The sequence below is a fragment of the Pelecanus crispus genome, chromosome 1, assembly GCF_030463565.1.
Source record: "Pelecanus crispus isolate bPelCri1 chromosome 1, bPelCri1.pri, whole genome shotgun sequence".
Lineage (NCBI taxonomy): Eukaryota > Metazoa > Chordata > Aves > Pelecaniformes > Pelecanidae > Pelecanus > Pelecanus crispus.
The window spans coordinates 94,967,095-94,983,230 of NC_134643.1; the positions used below are offsets into that span (position 1 = coordinate 94,967,095).

The 16,136-nt window shown below is 44.4% G+C and overlaps 1 protein-coding gene across 1 annotated transcript in view; it reads right to left on the bottom strand.

The window, feature by feature from the left end:
• The window catches only part of SLC22A15 (solute carrier family 22 member 15), a 33,357-nt gene extending 22,154 nt beyond the window's left edge, over positions 1–11,203 (bottom strand). Inside the window, exon 1 of the mRNA XM_075721650.1 lies at positions 11,117–11,203. Within this exon, the coding sequence (XP_075577765.1) occupies positions 11,117–11,203 (87 nt within the window). The remainder of the gene's footprint in view (positions 1–11,116) is intronic.
• Between the last annotated feature and the right edge of the window lie 4,933 nt (positions 11,204–16,136).

Below are 16,136 nucleotides of genomic sequence, written 5' to 3' on the forward strand. Positions count from 1 at the left end.
AGGCTCATTTGTGTATAATGAAAACACACACACACAAATAATTTAAGCAACTCTTAGACCTCACCATTTACCCATTATTAAGCACAAATGAAAAACGGAAGCAAGACTTAAATTCTACTAAGAAGTGCTTTTAACCTTTTTAATCAGCTCATCAGCAATTCACAACCAGCCTGGTCATTCTAGACAAGAATCAGCTGAAGCATTCACTGCTGAACAAAATAATGAGTAAGCCACTAACTTCTGACCTTTCAAATACAGAAACATTAAAACTGGACCTTGAAGAAAGACAGAAATTAAGGAAGAATAATGAATGACCTTGCTCTGGTAGAAGGCTATGATGAAGAGATGGTTACATTTTAGGATTAGAGCAGTTTCTCTTGAACCCATGACAAGCAGCTGAAAAGCTGGAGGGCCACCTTATTTTTGAAAGTCTGATGATCTCATCTGCTTCAAGTTATTTCAAAAGGGTGATTTGCCTTTAAATTCACATTCCCCCCCCCCAATAACTCCTTTATGTAGAAAAGCCCTAAAATGTCTTCCTACTGCAAAATTACTATCTGCTGCTGACAACACACTCTTCTACCAAAGTACCCTTCCCCTCTTGGTAGCACAATAAGAGAGAGAACACCATAAGACAGAAGGAAAGGCTATTGTAGTTACAAAGAGAAGAATCACCATGTGCAGAAGAACGTGATGTAATCTCTCAGACATGTAACAACCCCAACCCCACTCTGACTGGAAATATTCCCCATGAAGAATGTAACTGCTGTTGATTATTACCTGTGCCACAGGTCGACACATACGTGTCAACACATATTTTGCAGGAACTTAGGGTTTCTGTAAAGAAACTGAGAAAACCTACCCAATTTAGAGTTTTTCAACCTTAAAATGTAGGCGTCCAGAATCCACAGAAAACAAAAGTCCAAAGTCTGTCCAAACCCATACATAACTTTATTCCAGAAATCCTTCAAAATCTACATTGAAATCTAACACTGTACAGCAAACCACAACTCACAGAGCCTTTTCTCCTACAGCTTTGTGTACCCTTAGCTTCTCCTACTTCTCTGTTCCAAACATCCAAACACACACCTCAACTCTGCTTCATGCTCATTTTGGTGGGCAACGGCAGCGGTTGGGGTTTGGTGCTCTTTCTGCTCGGACTGCCAGCCAGCACACGTGCTGATCAGTAAGGTGACTGCTGCCACCAAACAGCACATGCAGAGACAAGGCCTGCTTTACTTCCCATCAGCACAGGCAAACATTTGAGTCTCAAGAGCAAATGACTTCATTGTACAAGTTTTCTGCAAAGACAGTCCAAGTAGTAGCCTACTACTGTGTATATACCTTTGCCTGACAGGGCCATGGGAACACTGCACACACCTTGTACCTGTACTCCTGCCTACCTAATAATGACACAACCGGTTATAGCATTGGTGATGGGACTGCAGGACACACACCTAGGCTCTCACCTCCTCAGCTCAAGTTGCTTTAATAATTATTTTGTAGCCTACCACAAGAAAACGAATCTACCCTTTTTCTGCCAACATGCAGAAGTGATCTTAACCAGCAAAATTTAGTGAAGTACTTTCAGCTCTGCACTTTTTTCACGAGTGCCATCCTAGAGCATAAATTGATGCCATTTGAGGTTTCTGAGTTACTGTCAATGAACCCAAGGCAGAGGGTATTTCAGTCTGCTTATAGCTGGAGAGCAAAACAGAGGGTGGAATGCAGACAGTGACAAAGGAAAGTCAAAACCAAGTTCCACAAAGGGTTCTCCAAGAACAAAACAATATTCCTCATATAAGATCACGAGTGACTAACTCCAAATATGCATACTTCATTAGATCATGCCAATAGCATTAGATTCTTCTACCTCTTCCACCACCCCATTCTTCCAAACACCACAATAAACAAATAAGAAAACTTACCATCAAGAGACAGGTTGCTATTACTTCCTGCAAGCTGGATTTCTCCACAGTGCTATAAATACATATAATGAATTTGCTGTTAAGAAGTCAGCTGTCAGTCTTGTACTGAAGCAAAATCTTGCAAGACAATTATCTATATGGTTTGCTCTGGGACAGATGAAACATCTTGCAGGACTGAAGAGAGCTCAGTAGGATTCCTCTACTGTGGTATATCAGTCTCTCAATTAAATTAACACCTATTGTGCTACCTACCACAGAAACATTAAAAGTGACCATAAATACATTTTTTTCTTCAAAACAATATAGGAGGTACAGGCAACCCACTTACTAGGGACCTAGAATGCAAAGCAGGTGCTACAATGCTTCTGGCATGTCACAAAGTACACCACCCTGAAAAAAACCTCACAGCCTTGCCCAACAAAGCATCAACTTCAGTGACAGAAGTTAACAGAAGTTTTACTATATATTTAAACAGTTAGCACGGCAGCTGACTGCATGCTGGTAGACTGAAAACATGAGTCCAGAACTGCTTCAGGCAGTATAGCCTAAAGCATTTACATTTTTGTAGTATGCTGGGCTATGTGCAACAACTCAAGAAAGGCCAACATACTTATCCAGCATGGACTCATATACTGCATCTCAAAGGGCTGGGACAGGACTTGCCACTGCTATGACTGGATTAGCCTGAGCAAGGGAAATAGTCACCCTCACATCATAGGTTGACAGACCTCTGAACATGAATAAGGAAGTTGGAAGTATTATTTTTCTGCCTTTAAAAACAAAAGGCAGAAAGAAAGCTTAGGTGCCTTATTAAAATATCTACATGTAAACTTCCGGTTCCTCTGCCAAAAATGCTCACACAGTGGTTGAGTTAGAGAACCAAGACAATAAACAAGAATCAAAATTATGAAAAGCACTGAATACTACCTCTGCTTGGACAGGAATATTTGAGAAAGTTAAGTTACATTAATATGCAAAGATGATGATGAGCCAAGACTCCTCAGTTGAACACCAGCTATGGAGTGTCATCAATACCACATCAGAAGTGCCCCTCCACTCTTCTGACGTAAAGAAGGACTTCTAGGAGAACGAAGCAAGAAAGTGCCAGAAGTTCTATTCCAGTTTATGAATATACTACAAACCAGCCCAGGATTGAACCATCTCAATGTCACTGTAGGATAACATGAAAAAAAAGTCAGCAACTGCTGGTAAAAAAAAAAAAGCAGAAATTGTGGGCTGACAAGTATCAGGCAGAGTTTAGTCCTGCTTCCACCACCATGATTATTCTTTTGTTTGCATTTCATCCTTGCTCCTCTTTCTCTCCATATCTTCCAGCCTGCTTTGGCTATCAACATATCTGAGTCACAGCCAGTATCATAAGAGATCAAAGTTTGCACCTTACCACACTGGTTTGGGACACTGCCAAAGGATATTGGGTGAGTATGGCCTTGCAGAGGGAGTTCTGCTAAGACTATGAGGAAAGAACATTCTCAGCTGTGCCTGGACTTCCTCACTACTAAATGACTAAAGCATTTAACTCTGTAAAAAGATGCAATAAAAAGCATACACCGATTACTTCAGAAGTTTCTGCTATTTAAGTATTCAGACTAAAAGACATTGCTGACATTTGTATAAACTGCTCTCATTCATTTATTCATTTTAAGGACTTGTCTGAGGATAAGCAATTGGATCTACTTGTGTTTTCTTGTTTGCTTTTTTTAAATAAAAAAAAACCTCTTGGATTTACTGCTATTTCAGAGCAACATGATTTTCAACTTACAACCTACAGGCCTCAGAAGTTCCTGAATTACTTCTTAAAGTTCTGGGAAAAATAATTAAGAAACACAAAGCTGTCAGCAGTCTTAAGTTTACTGTACAAGGGTTTAACATCTTCAGTGGTTCGTCTGTAGGGGGTCTGCAAATTGAAAGAGAAAGACCAGAGCTCTTCAATCTCCCTATGTTTTTAAGACACCAATAACTGAACAGCATGCCACAAACAGAAAGCTGGAATAAGCTATATGTATAACTCTTCAGCTTTCCTTACCTGAGGATCTCAAAAGCTTCATTGTGCCTTCCAAGGCAAATTCTTAACACACTTTCCCTGCAAGCCCACCAGGATTAGGAAAATGACCAGGTGAACACAAATACAATGTTTAACCAGGTTAAGTCCCAAACTTAGTCAGATCATATTGTAAACATACAAGACCTGAAAAACAGATGCTATTGCTCCAGAGGGACTCCAGTCCCAGTGGGCTGATACTTGCAAAAAGCAAGCAGAGGTTTTACTGGATGCAAACAATGCACATGGAGCACTACGTTACCTATAAATTGAAGTAGTTATATTAACTATGCCAGTTAAAATAAAGCATTTGAGAGCACAAAATTTTATTTGGGTCAGAAAAAGAGCAGCAATCATGTACAAGGTGGAAACAATTATTCCGAGTTCAATTACACACCTACCAGTTCTATCACCTGAGAGAAAAGGATATTAGAGTCTCTAAAATGGAGGAAGGGTCAGTGAGGAAAGTCCTGATGATGCAGCTTGCTAGTGGAAAAATACAGGTAATTTATTGCCTACAAAACATGGGAAGTTAGAGACTGTGTGTACACAGAGGCAGGGAAGAAGGAAAGGGAGATAATGTGTCATTAGACAAATATTTTTAATCCATAGTCTTTGCTATCCAGTAGAATTATGCCTGTTAACTCCCAGGCTCATCTTCTGAGGGTGCTCAGAGGACAGACTGGCTAGATGGATTGTTCCAGAGTTTGCCAGGCTGAAAGTCATCTTGATTAACAGTGGAAGATGTGATTGCTCCAACTCCCACTGAATCCAAATACCATCCCATTGCACAAAATATTCTATGTAACAACAACGTTATTGTTAATAATCTGAAAACATCTCCCCATATGTTTTACCCACACTCCATATAAAGATGCCAGTCACCACTGACAGTGCTTCCCAGGCACCTTCCATTCCCAGTTGTTAAAAAGACATTGCAAAAGCAAGGCATTCAGTCACAGTGAAAGAGCCCCAGAGAGAGTTCCTTCTGACACCTTCACTCTTTACACAGCATGTAGCCTATGCAGCCTCCACTTTTTAGAAAAGTTTCATCTGGGTTTTTTTTTTTATTTAAAGAGGCAGAACAATCTGCTTCCTTCCCTCTGTTGCTAGGCCTTCAGAGTGTCTACTTCTCTGTGCTTCTCGCTTTGCCCATCAGCAATAATTCTGTTAAGGTCTTTACAACAGCACATTGAACAGGCATCTTCTAGGACTGAATTGCACAGAAACTGAAGTCAGCCTTGTAAGTTAAATTGCAAAAGCTGACTAGATGTTTTTATATGGATACATACACACAGAACATGCAGTTTCAGTGTCAGAGTGAATGTAGTGATCATTAGAAGAGCAAGATCTAGCAACTGTGAAGGACACTTAGAACCACCTAAATATGAGCTCTATTACACATGCTTTGCAGTTCAGATGCAGCTGAAGAAGGGAAGGTCTCAAAGCTACAGCTCATGTTTCTTCTATACCTCCAGCTTGCTCCGACCATACATTTCCCCTGCATGCAAGTATAAATGTAAAGCTTAGCTGTGTGGATAATGCACTAGTTTGGATTAAGACACAACATAATTTTAAGGGAAGATGGAGATGTAGGCAGCTGATAAGGTATTCATGACTCCCCTCCACTTGGGATTATTTTTTGAAAAAATGATAGCAAGATAGCTATTTAAAATTAATCAGCAAGGAAGCACTTCTCAGAATTTAGACTTCTGCATTACATCTGAGCGTTAAGGACCCCACTGCTAATGAAGCATGTCACAACTCAGCATTGTTATTTCAGGTTTTCTGCAGAATACAGGCAATGTCTGCATCAGCTACATTCATGGTTTTAAGGTTATAACTATGATATCAGAAAAGGTAAGTGATTGTTTCTTTTAAGGAACAATTAAAGATCTGAGAGAAGTAACTACAGAAAGACAGATAACACTGGGCCTTGACTATATTACTGATTCTTCTGGCAGCTATGTTTTATTTACAGAAGGCCACTAAAGGACCAAAGAGTCTTGGTTAACATCTAAATCATTGAAATGAAGTGTAGCATGTGACCAAAGAACTACCTCTTTTTCCTCCACCTAACTGGAGCAAATGGTAGGATTGGTCTTCACTTAGAAGTTCCACCAACTTTCAGGTAGAAATATTCTTAGCTAAATGAGTAGCAGCATATCTTTGCATGATTAGTTTACATACTTACACCCATGTAGTTTATTTTTCTTCCTAAGCAGGAATAAGCTATTCCAGAACAAGAAATTCTATTCAGTGATGCAACTACTCTAAAAGCCTTCATCACTTCTACAAGGAAAGCAACACCATCTTTTAGCATAGGCATGTTCCAAGTAAGATACAACAGATGAAAAGGTGTGGGAATAAGAAGCTTACCTCAAGAAATAAAAATTTGGGCCCCTACTTTTTGTGTTTGTATTGATGCCACATTTGTAACCACCCCTCCAGCATAAGTGGCTGCACATTCTGTAACTGTTTTCTTGAGAATCCGAGGGACTTAAAACTTACTTCTCCCATAGACACAAACAAAAAAGCTAAACAGTAAGGTAATCAAAGTGAAGGAAGGTTACATGGCAATTCTGTAAATCCTTTTTATATCTGTCACCTTGCTTACATACCTTACAGATACTTTAGTTGAACTATGTCTAAGTTACAGTGCAAGTAACTTTGGGTAAACAGCATACCTGCCATGAAGCCCCTGGAACACCTTCAGCACCCTATACTAGTAATTGTAATGCAATTCATGTAATACCCATCTCTCCTTCATTTTAGATTGTTCATTACATCTCAGATTTGTTTTGCACTTTCTATTCAGATAAAGTCCTAATAGTGTACCTCATCAACGACTGGGAGTAAGCTGTCCAATTTATGATCCATTCTGGCTAGTTCAAAGAACAGCTTAATAGACTCAAGCAAACATAAGTATTAAAAGACAATTCACACTAATGAAGTATTTCATTACTGTCATTACCACTACAGAGTGATGATTCATGCCATTAGAGAGGTAAACTGTGTACGGGGGTAGATAAGAAATGTCAAGAAACAGAGTTAAAGAGAACTATGTATGGGACCACATCTGTATCCTATCTGAAGGGAGACACTACTGCTTTTGAATTATTTCTAAAGATTTGGGATGAGCTTGCCTTACTTAAGCCACATGTCCCAGAATCTGCTTTCCCTCAAAATATTTGTGCAGGTGGGCTGATTAAAGAGCAGGTTTCTGCATTGGGATATTCTAATGATAGAAGTCATACATGATCTTGCTGTTGGCAGCAAAGAGATGTTAGTAGCACCACTCATCACAGCTGCACTGCATGAAGAACACTTTTGCCTTAAAAAAACCTATTATTCAAGGAACTTGATGTTGCTTTTTTAACTGTTTTTCCATCTTCCCTTCAGTTAGTAATAAGTCCCTAAGATAGAGGGAAACACCACCCTTGGTAATTATCCATATTGCTGTGCAATGCACATTACCCAACTTTAGGCAAAGCCTTTTTCAGCTATGCAAACAACACCTCCCTTTTAAATCCTAACATGTTTCAAAAAGCCTTTTAATAGAGATATAGTAGGAGCACACTTCCATTCTCAGATTTCTGCAGGTTCAGTTTGGAGTTGTGCAGTCCTGTAGCTCAGATTCACTGGCAAAGGCAAACCTCTTTCAACTGCACATAGAGTCACAAGACACTGATAATTTTTTTTTTAATATGCATGTATGCTCTCAAGCATCTGATCAAGATGTGATTATTTTGTCTAATGTTGCTACACACACTAAGCAAACACCAAAAGACACCATTCTTTAATAATGCTTCAATATAATTTCAGTGGTGAGCACCCTTCTAGTAATCAACAGGTGTCAAGCAATTACTTTGAACTAAAAGTAAAGTCCCGTGTATTTTAAGAGTTATCAGCCCCCTTTATTCCTCCCCCACTCTCTTAAAGACACACTGGAAATGTAAGACTAATCCAGCCTCAAATTCACATCATTAGTCTATCCCACATTCTTCAGATAAGTTTGGTCTTTGGGTAATTCCACAGATTTAAAAAAAAAAAAAAAAAGATGCTTCTTTACATTAGCTGTTGTCACTCCATTATAAAGTTAGCAACCACTGCTACAGAACATCCCTAAAAATCTTCCAAAGTCCTACCAAGTTCCTAGTGAATGAGCCAGGCATACCTTAACAAGTAACAGCTCAACAAGTTAATGAGTAACAGCAGCAGGTAGCAGAGGAGTAATACAAGTCAGTGAAGAAGGTGAAAGCAGTAGCCCACAAGACTTAGATTTAATCTAGTTTTACACTGATGACATACAAAAACATTTTTCTGACTACAAGCAACCTGCACGTTTTTTGCCAGGGTGTCAGAAAGCTCATTCCACAGGTTGAGTACCAGCTCACTCAAGGCCATATGAAAATTGACTATCTTGTGGAAAGCCTAACCCATACAGACCTAAGTGTTTGGTACAGCTTGCCTCAAAGAAGTTCTGTGAGCTAAACTATGTAATTAGAATTCAGAAACCAGATACATTGGCATATCAGTAAGGCTACATTGTAGAAGTAGTTTACCATAGAAATTTATATCAGAAGAAAAACACTACAATGAGGGAAAATACCTACAAAGTATGAAACTCAAGAGATCAGAAACATGCAGAGATTAAAAAGCACAAAATCCTAGAAGGAAAGCAAGAACACCTGCTGGGAATCTCACAGGGCAGGGAAAGCAGAGAGTTTAAGCTCAGTGTATTAGCATTGGAGATGAAGGGACTTGACATAGCAAACACAAAAATAGTTTTCACCTCTGTGGTATTCTTATCTTTAAGAATGTAGAAATATTTTTTATACCAATAGGCCAAGGTGAAAATACAAGCCAACTGAGGGAGCACATGGGAAGGGACAGGGAAACAAGCAATAAAATGGAATAATCAGTCCATGGCAGTGACATAGACTAACAGTAGTTCTCACTCTGCAGCCAGATGCTGCATCTAATCCACTAAAGGAGCCCATGATTACCTAAATCTATGTCACACACACCAGATACATTACTTACCTTTGGGTCCATCCTCCAAAGCCTGACGATAAACCAGACAAAAGACTAACACCAATTGTGGCACCTGCCTTCAATCTTGCTCTTGCACATCGCAGTGACACATTATGTAACTTGGCACCAATAAAGGGACACAGAAAGCAACCAGCCACCCAAGCTGGAACCAGTTGTATAAGTCCAAATCTGTTCACGGACCAAAAGACAACAAGCTTCACATCTAAATCCCTTACAAACTCTTGCGCCTGCATGCTCTGAAGCAAAGAAAACATATTAGTCAGGGGATGATCCTCACTGGTAAAGTTCAAGAATTAAAGGTAACATGAGAAGAAAAAAACAGACCTGCAAACCAGCTACCTTTTTTCTTTAGTTATTCTGAATTCCAGGATTTGTAAAGATATTTCTGTTTACTTCTCCCATGAGAAATGCAAGTTAATCCATTAAAAAGAAAACAAACAAAAGCATTACAGAACAACTGACCAATGCTACTTAAAACTCTGGGAATACAGAACACTTGTCATGGTTGAAGTTCGTTCCAGAACATGACCAGCACTGGAAGAAAAAAATAACTATTGCTTCCTTAATCCCTAATCTTCAGCAAATGTACAAATTTTCTAGCCAGTCAGCCAGCAGAACAAGCTCCAAGCAATGTCTAATTTTAAAGGTATAATCAGCTAAATCAGTTAAAAAAAAAAAAAAGAGACAGACAGTACAAGGAAGCAGAAACCTACTGTTCATCATCATAGCTTTGCAACCAAGTACAAAGCTCCTAACTAACAGGACTGGGCATCTGAATTTTCTTTGGTCATCTTATAAAGCTTCTCAATACTTCTGTCAGTCCCCTACCCACCAGGACAAGACATCTTCAGTCTCACAGCTCATGACTGGAAGTTCTTGATTACTACAAAATATTAGTCAGCAGAGGCCAGGGGGATACATAAGCTCCCCTCTTCCCTCCTGCAGCTGGTAAGTTTCCACAGTAGCAGTAACCCAGCATTTGTCCACCTAGCTGAATTCACTACAACTAAAGTTTTGAAGAGTTAACATGGAGTAAACCAAACTTTTGTCAGACTCAAACTATACCTTATGCCTAGGCCTGACTGTGAAGGTGCACATTATCCTCATCTCCCCTCCCCACCCCTATGGGAACAGACACAAAGATGAAGCCAAGCAGGAAGCAAAGACAACAAACCCAGTTGCACAGCACATCACTTGGTCATACAACCTCTGAATGATGTTACAGCACTCCATTTTTGCTTTGGACTCCACTTTTATCACAAAACTTAAGAGAGTTCCAGTTTTGTGTCTCACAGAATACAAACCTGACTACCCAAAAATGCAGAGCCTCGTCCAAATACCTAATGCAGAGACACTCCCTCTACATTCTAAGAGTTAAGTCCAGACAAATCAAAGTACCACAAGCAGTCATAGCCTATCAGGTGATTAGATGAGGGCTTCTGCAGACAGAGGTATCGGTGACCCCCCGTAGCTTTTCAAACATTTCCACCACAAACAAGCCACATGCAACCTATAAACCACTGGCCTAGGCCATTAACTCTAGGTTTTGCAGGATCCCCAGCAAAGTCTGACAGAACTCACTGTCTTCCAGTCTCGCTCATGGAAATCTCCGTTTAATTTCACTTCAGCCAGCCCTTCACCTGACAAACCGCATACTCCCGGGATGCTCACCAAGCAACACAAGGCGTAACTCCTCAGGCAAGGTGACACAGATGGCACCAGCCATTTGCCCCAATTCACTCTGCAGAAGTTCACCCTGCCTTTGGACACAGGTCACCTTTGCCCCAGGAGCACGGCAAACTGCTGCAGGCGAACTCCAGAGCAGAACACCAGCTACTGCCACCAGCAGCCCTCAGCAGAAGACCTCCAGCACCGACCTTCACACCAGGCAGCACTCACCGGCGGCACATCCGCCCAACCACCCGAGAGGGGGGCGGCCCACAGCACCCACGCTGTGCGGGTGGGGGGCACCCCCCTCCCGCCACGGCCTCCCCCACGGCTGCTCTCACGCGAGTCAGGGCGCGGCACCCCCACCCCTGGGAACGGGGCGGGAGGGGAGGCGACCTCTCACCTGGAGGAGCACGGCCAGCAGGACGCACAGATACACCTGGTAGGGCCCCATCTGCCCCACCAGCGGGAACGCCTCCTCCACCTCCATCCCGCTCCCCGCAGCTCCTGCGAGCGGCCGCCGAGCAGCGCATCCCCGGCCCGGGGCGGGGCGGGGCGCGGAGCGACGGACGGGCCCTCGCGGAGGAGGAGGAAAGGGCGGGAGGCGCGAGGCGGCACTCACGCGCAGGCGCCGGGGAGCGCAGCCGGGGAGCGCAGCCGGGGAGCGGCGCGGCGCGGCCCGCCCCAGGACGCATGCGCAGCCTCCTCCCCGGCGCCCGCCAGGGAAGCGGAAGCGTAACGACCGCCGCGTAGCCGTTAGGAGCGTTAACGCACGCGCACGTTCCTCATTCAAAAGGGGGGGGGGGAGGCGGGGGGAAGGGAGGCTCGCGCGCTCCTCTGGCTGCTATTGGCCATCAGCGGGGAGAGAGGCGGGGAGGAGGGGAGAGGGGGGCGGGGGGTGTGTGGGGAAGTCGGGGGAGGGGGGGGGCGGGGCGGGGATTGTGCGAGGTGCCTGAGGGGGGTGTGACAGCACTGCCAGCGGTCTGCGGGACAGGGCTGTGAGGGGTCAGCGAGGGGGGCGTGAGGTGGGGTGGGGGTCTGCGAGGGGTCAGAAGGGGTTTGTGAGAGGACTGCGAGGGGTCTGGGAGGGTATGAGAGGGCTGCGAGGGGTCGGGGGGGTGTGAGAGGGCAACGAGGGGTCTGGGCGGGGGGGTGTGAGGACTGCGAGGGGTCTGGGGGTGTGTGAGAGGGCTGTGAGGTGTCTGAGGGGGTTTGTGAGAGGGCTGCGAGGTGTCTGAGGGGGTTTGTGAGAGGGCAACGAGGGGTCTGGGGGTGTGTGAGAGGACTGCGAGGGGTCTGGGGGTGTGTGTGAGAGGGCTGCGAGGGGGCTGGGGGGGTGTGAGAGAACTGCGAGGGGGTGTGTGAAAGGACTGGGAGTCTGCAAGAGGTTTGCAACGGGTGTCGGGGAGGCAGCATGGAGATGCCTTGAGCAGCTGGGTTGCTTGCAGCAAGCGGGCGCAGGGCTGGGGAGGTGGGTGCTAGGCGGAGGCGGGTGGTGTCCTCATGAGGTGGAGCAGGTCTGGTCATAGTTGTTTCGCAGGGGAGGGGTGAAGAAGCATTACCCTTGGACCCTTGGTTAGACCAAAGCAGCGCATTGGCCCTGCAGACTTGGCAAGAAGGCTGCTCTGGGTCCGTGCTAGCGAGGTGGTTCTGGGTTTTATGGCATTCTCTATGCAGCAGCTTAGCTCTGATCCAGTTTCATCATAAGAGCACAGCTGAGTTACAGTCTGCACTCAGTGGGTTTGCACCTTCTTTGAACAGTGTTAGCCCCCTGTCTGGGAAGCTGTACCCACATAGTGCATGCTTGCTTAAGTTCTGTAGATTCATGCGGGACCCCTAAATGCTGACATACCTCAACTGTGGAATATTCTGTAATTATACTTCATAGCATACCTGCTGGTAGCTGAAAAAAACCCAAATTTGGTGTGAGGCTATTATGTAGGTGCCACTAGAGTTCACTTCTGGACCTACACAAATCTTGCTGTTCTTGATTTAATCCCTAGTGAGGACATGCCTCTCTCTTTCACAGCTGTCTTCATAAAACTAATGCTTGTCATGTGTTTTATGAAAAGTATTTGCCATTTATTTACAGAGCCTTCATTGTGAATGTCTGCTAGAAGTTCTCGCTTAGAAGTAATGAGGCTGGTTTGTGAAGGAACGTGAACTCTACTGAGTGGGAAGAGAAGGGAGATAAATACATCCAAATAATAATATTCAACTTAGATTGTTGAGGCTTTTTTACCTGGTGCTACCAAAAAGCAGCAGCAACGTCTTTATGCTTCTGCCTTTTATTGTATGAACAAGAGCTGGAGAAAAAGGAAGAGAGTTGTGCCGTGAGATGTGACCTTTAGGACCATGCCAGGAGCCTGGGAAATAATACCATTTCCTTGCTGTAAAAATCTCAGCAAATTGACAAGTATCAAAGCAATTTGCTCTTAATATGAAAGTCACCTTTGCCCTAAGCACTTCTTTTCATATTTGAGGCTTAGTACAGATTGATTAAAGGCAAAACAGCAAAGGATTTCTGAAATGTCAGGACCTTTCTGGTGTTCACCCAACTGCGCTTGTCTCATTTTATTACTCGGCTAAGATGCAGAGGGGGTGTCCCGGTGCTCAGGATGCTCTGCGTTCCTCTGGCCTGCGCCCTTCCCGCCCTCCCAGTCAGTTGAGCCGTGCTCTAGGGCAACTGCAGCTTTATTCCAGCTTGCCCAGCACCAGGGAGGGCTGGTGCCTTTGCCGTCAACTCTCAGCCCCTCCTCGACGCTGGAGTCAAGCTGAGCAGCAGAGGTAGGGGAAGGTGGTGGTACTTGCTCCCCATCGGGAGGGTGCTGCCCCCCAAATAGCTGGGCTCCCTTCCACCTCCAGGCTCCACTTCTCTCCTCTCTCTCATTTGGGACCTCAGGCACCCCTGCCTGGGAGTTTTCCTTCCTATTTTACCCGCTTCCTTACAGCCACCCAAGCTACAGGCTCTGCCTGCTGCTTGGGCAGCAACTAGGACTGGCAGCTCTCTGCTGTATTCACCTCCGTGTGGTGCTGCCTTCCAGATGATGCTCTTGCTCTGCTCCTGCCACGGCTCTGCTGAGAGGACTAACGCCTCTGACTCCTGCAGCCTCCAGTCCTGGCCATGCCAAAGTTAGAGGTTGGCTTTAGGTATGGCCGTAGCATGCAGCAAAGCCCTGCTCCCAGAGAAAACGGCTATCGGGGAGCTGTCTGCTCTTGTGTGGGTGGTTCCCAAACACGAGTCCAGTGGAGGGCCGTGAAGACGGTTAAGGGGCTGGAGCAGCTATCAGGAGAGGAGAGGCTGAGAGAGCTGGAACTGTTCAGCCTGGAGCAGAGAAGGCTCAGGGAGGGATTTCCTGACATGTATAAATACTTGATGGGAGGGAACAAAGAGGAGGGGGGCAGGCTCTCCTGAGTGGTGCCTATTGACAGAAAAAGAGGCAATGGGCTCAAAATAAAAATAACCATTAAACTCAATCTGAATACAATAATTTTTAAATTTTTTGTTTGTTGGTTTCTAGCATTTTTCTTTTTTACTGTGAGGGTGATCAACTGGAGCAGGTTGCCCAGACAGGTTTACGGAGTCTCTGCCTGTGGAGATACTCAACACCCAGCTGGACATGGTCCTGGACAACCTGCTGCACCTGACACTACTTGAGCGGGGGGGCTGGACTAGGTGGTCTCCAGAGGTCACTTCCAACCTCAACCATTTTGTGATTCTGTAGCTAGCGTGTCCCAGCTGTGACTGAGCCTCTCATATTTCCACTTAATTCTAAACCTTACAGATTTTGGCCACACCACCAAAACCGCCTAATTTTAGTAGGGATTTGGCTTTTCATTTTTTTGCAGTAAAACCTGAGTGTTGGCAGAAAGGTGGTGTTCCAGGGTCAGCCTGAAGGATGGGACTTGGCAGGAATGGGTGGAAAGAGTATAGCTGTGGGACTCTGAGCAGAGGTATGAAGCAAGGAACCCAGGTGCAGTGTAGGGGGAGGAGAGGAAGAACTGGCTGGGTGAAGTAAAATACCCATTATCCATCACCCTAAACCCCAAACATGCAGGTCAGCTCATGTCACGTTCTGCAATGACCAGACGGTGAACTCGGAGGTAAGACAGGCTTTTTCATCCTCCTGATTTTCACTGACAATAAAAGGTGTCTGCCCCATGAGGCTGGTGGTTTTGGAAAGGATTGGATGCAATGTTCAGAGGTTTCAGCATTTTGTCGACATAATGATAGCACTGCACTCTACTTGGCCAATGATCTCTCGTCACTGGAGCCCTCACACCTTCCCAGAGCATTATTGTCTGTGAAGTTCATTAATGTGCAATTTGCTCCCTCCTCCTCCTCCTCATTAATAACCATGTCAAATAAGAATAGTCTTAACAATCCTGTCTGTGGGGAATTTTTCTTTTAATGAGAGTGATTCAGGCTTCTTACTCAGACATAAATACGGTATCTCCTAGTTTTCCCACATCGCTCCCAACCCCCCCTCTGTTACTACTGCTTCATGGTTTTGTTGCTCTTTAGAGGCTTACATGTCAAATGCACGTTAGCACCCCAAAACTGAGACAGCTGCATGGCTTCTTTTTCAGCCTTTCTGAAATAATAGTTCCATATATGTTCAGTCCCTTTCTGTCTGTATGTAATGATGACCCAGAGCATTCAAAGCACTAGATATGGTTAAATGCAAAGGGATAACCCTAAGCTAAGTTTCTCTCAAACAAAAAAAAAAAAGTTAGATCAGGTGTCTTAGAGCTAAAAACTCATTCTGGTTCATTGGCATTGTGTTTCCAGATTTGTTGTATTCATTTGTAGTAGATTCTGACACAGCTGTTAATTTTGCCTTGGAAACACAACCAATAACAGTTTGAAAAAAGATCTTAAAAGAATTAGTGAAGTTCCCACCTTCTAGGTGGGGATTTCTCACCCATTCAAAGGGTGGCCATGCAAATCGTTGGTTCAGCCCTTAGCACAGATGAGATCTAAAGATCTGTTCCTGATGGAGGAAGCTCCAGCTCATCCATCAGTGGATGTTGTGAGTAAGCTGTCAAACTCCTTAGCCCAGGCTGCTGTGGATGCCAGAAGCTCAAGTGGGTTCAAGTGAAGGCTGGACAAATACACAGAAGGAAAGTCCACTGAGGTTTATCACATGCAAAGAGGAAATGCCTCTGGCTCCAAAACGTCCCTGAGACACGAATTGTTCAAAGCTGCTATCTAGAGGAAATACTTAGCCTCTCTTCTTACACTCTTGCCTAGGCATTGGCTTTTGGCCACAACAGGAGATGGGATCTGGGGAAAAAAGGACATTTGCTCCCATGCCGCACAGCCACTTTTGTGATCTCACACTTCATCAGGTTCCCATCCCCTCATGACCTCCATCCCCTTACCTTGCAGGAGGTTTCCGCTGCATCAGCTGAGCTGAACG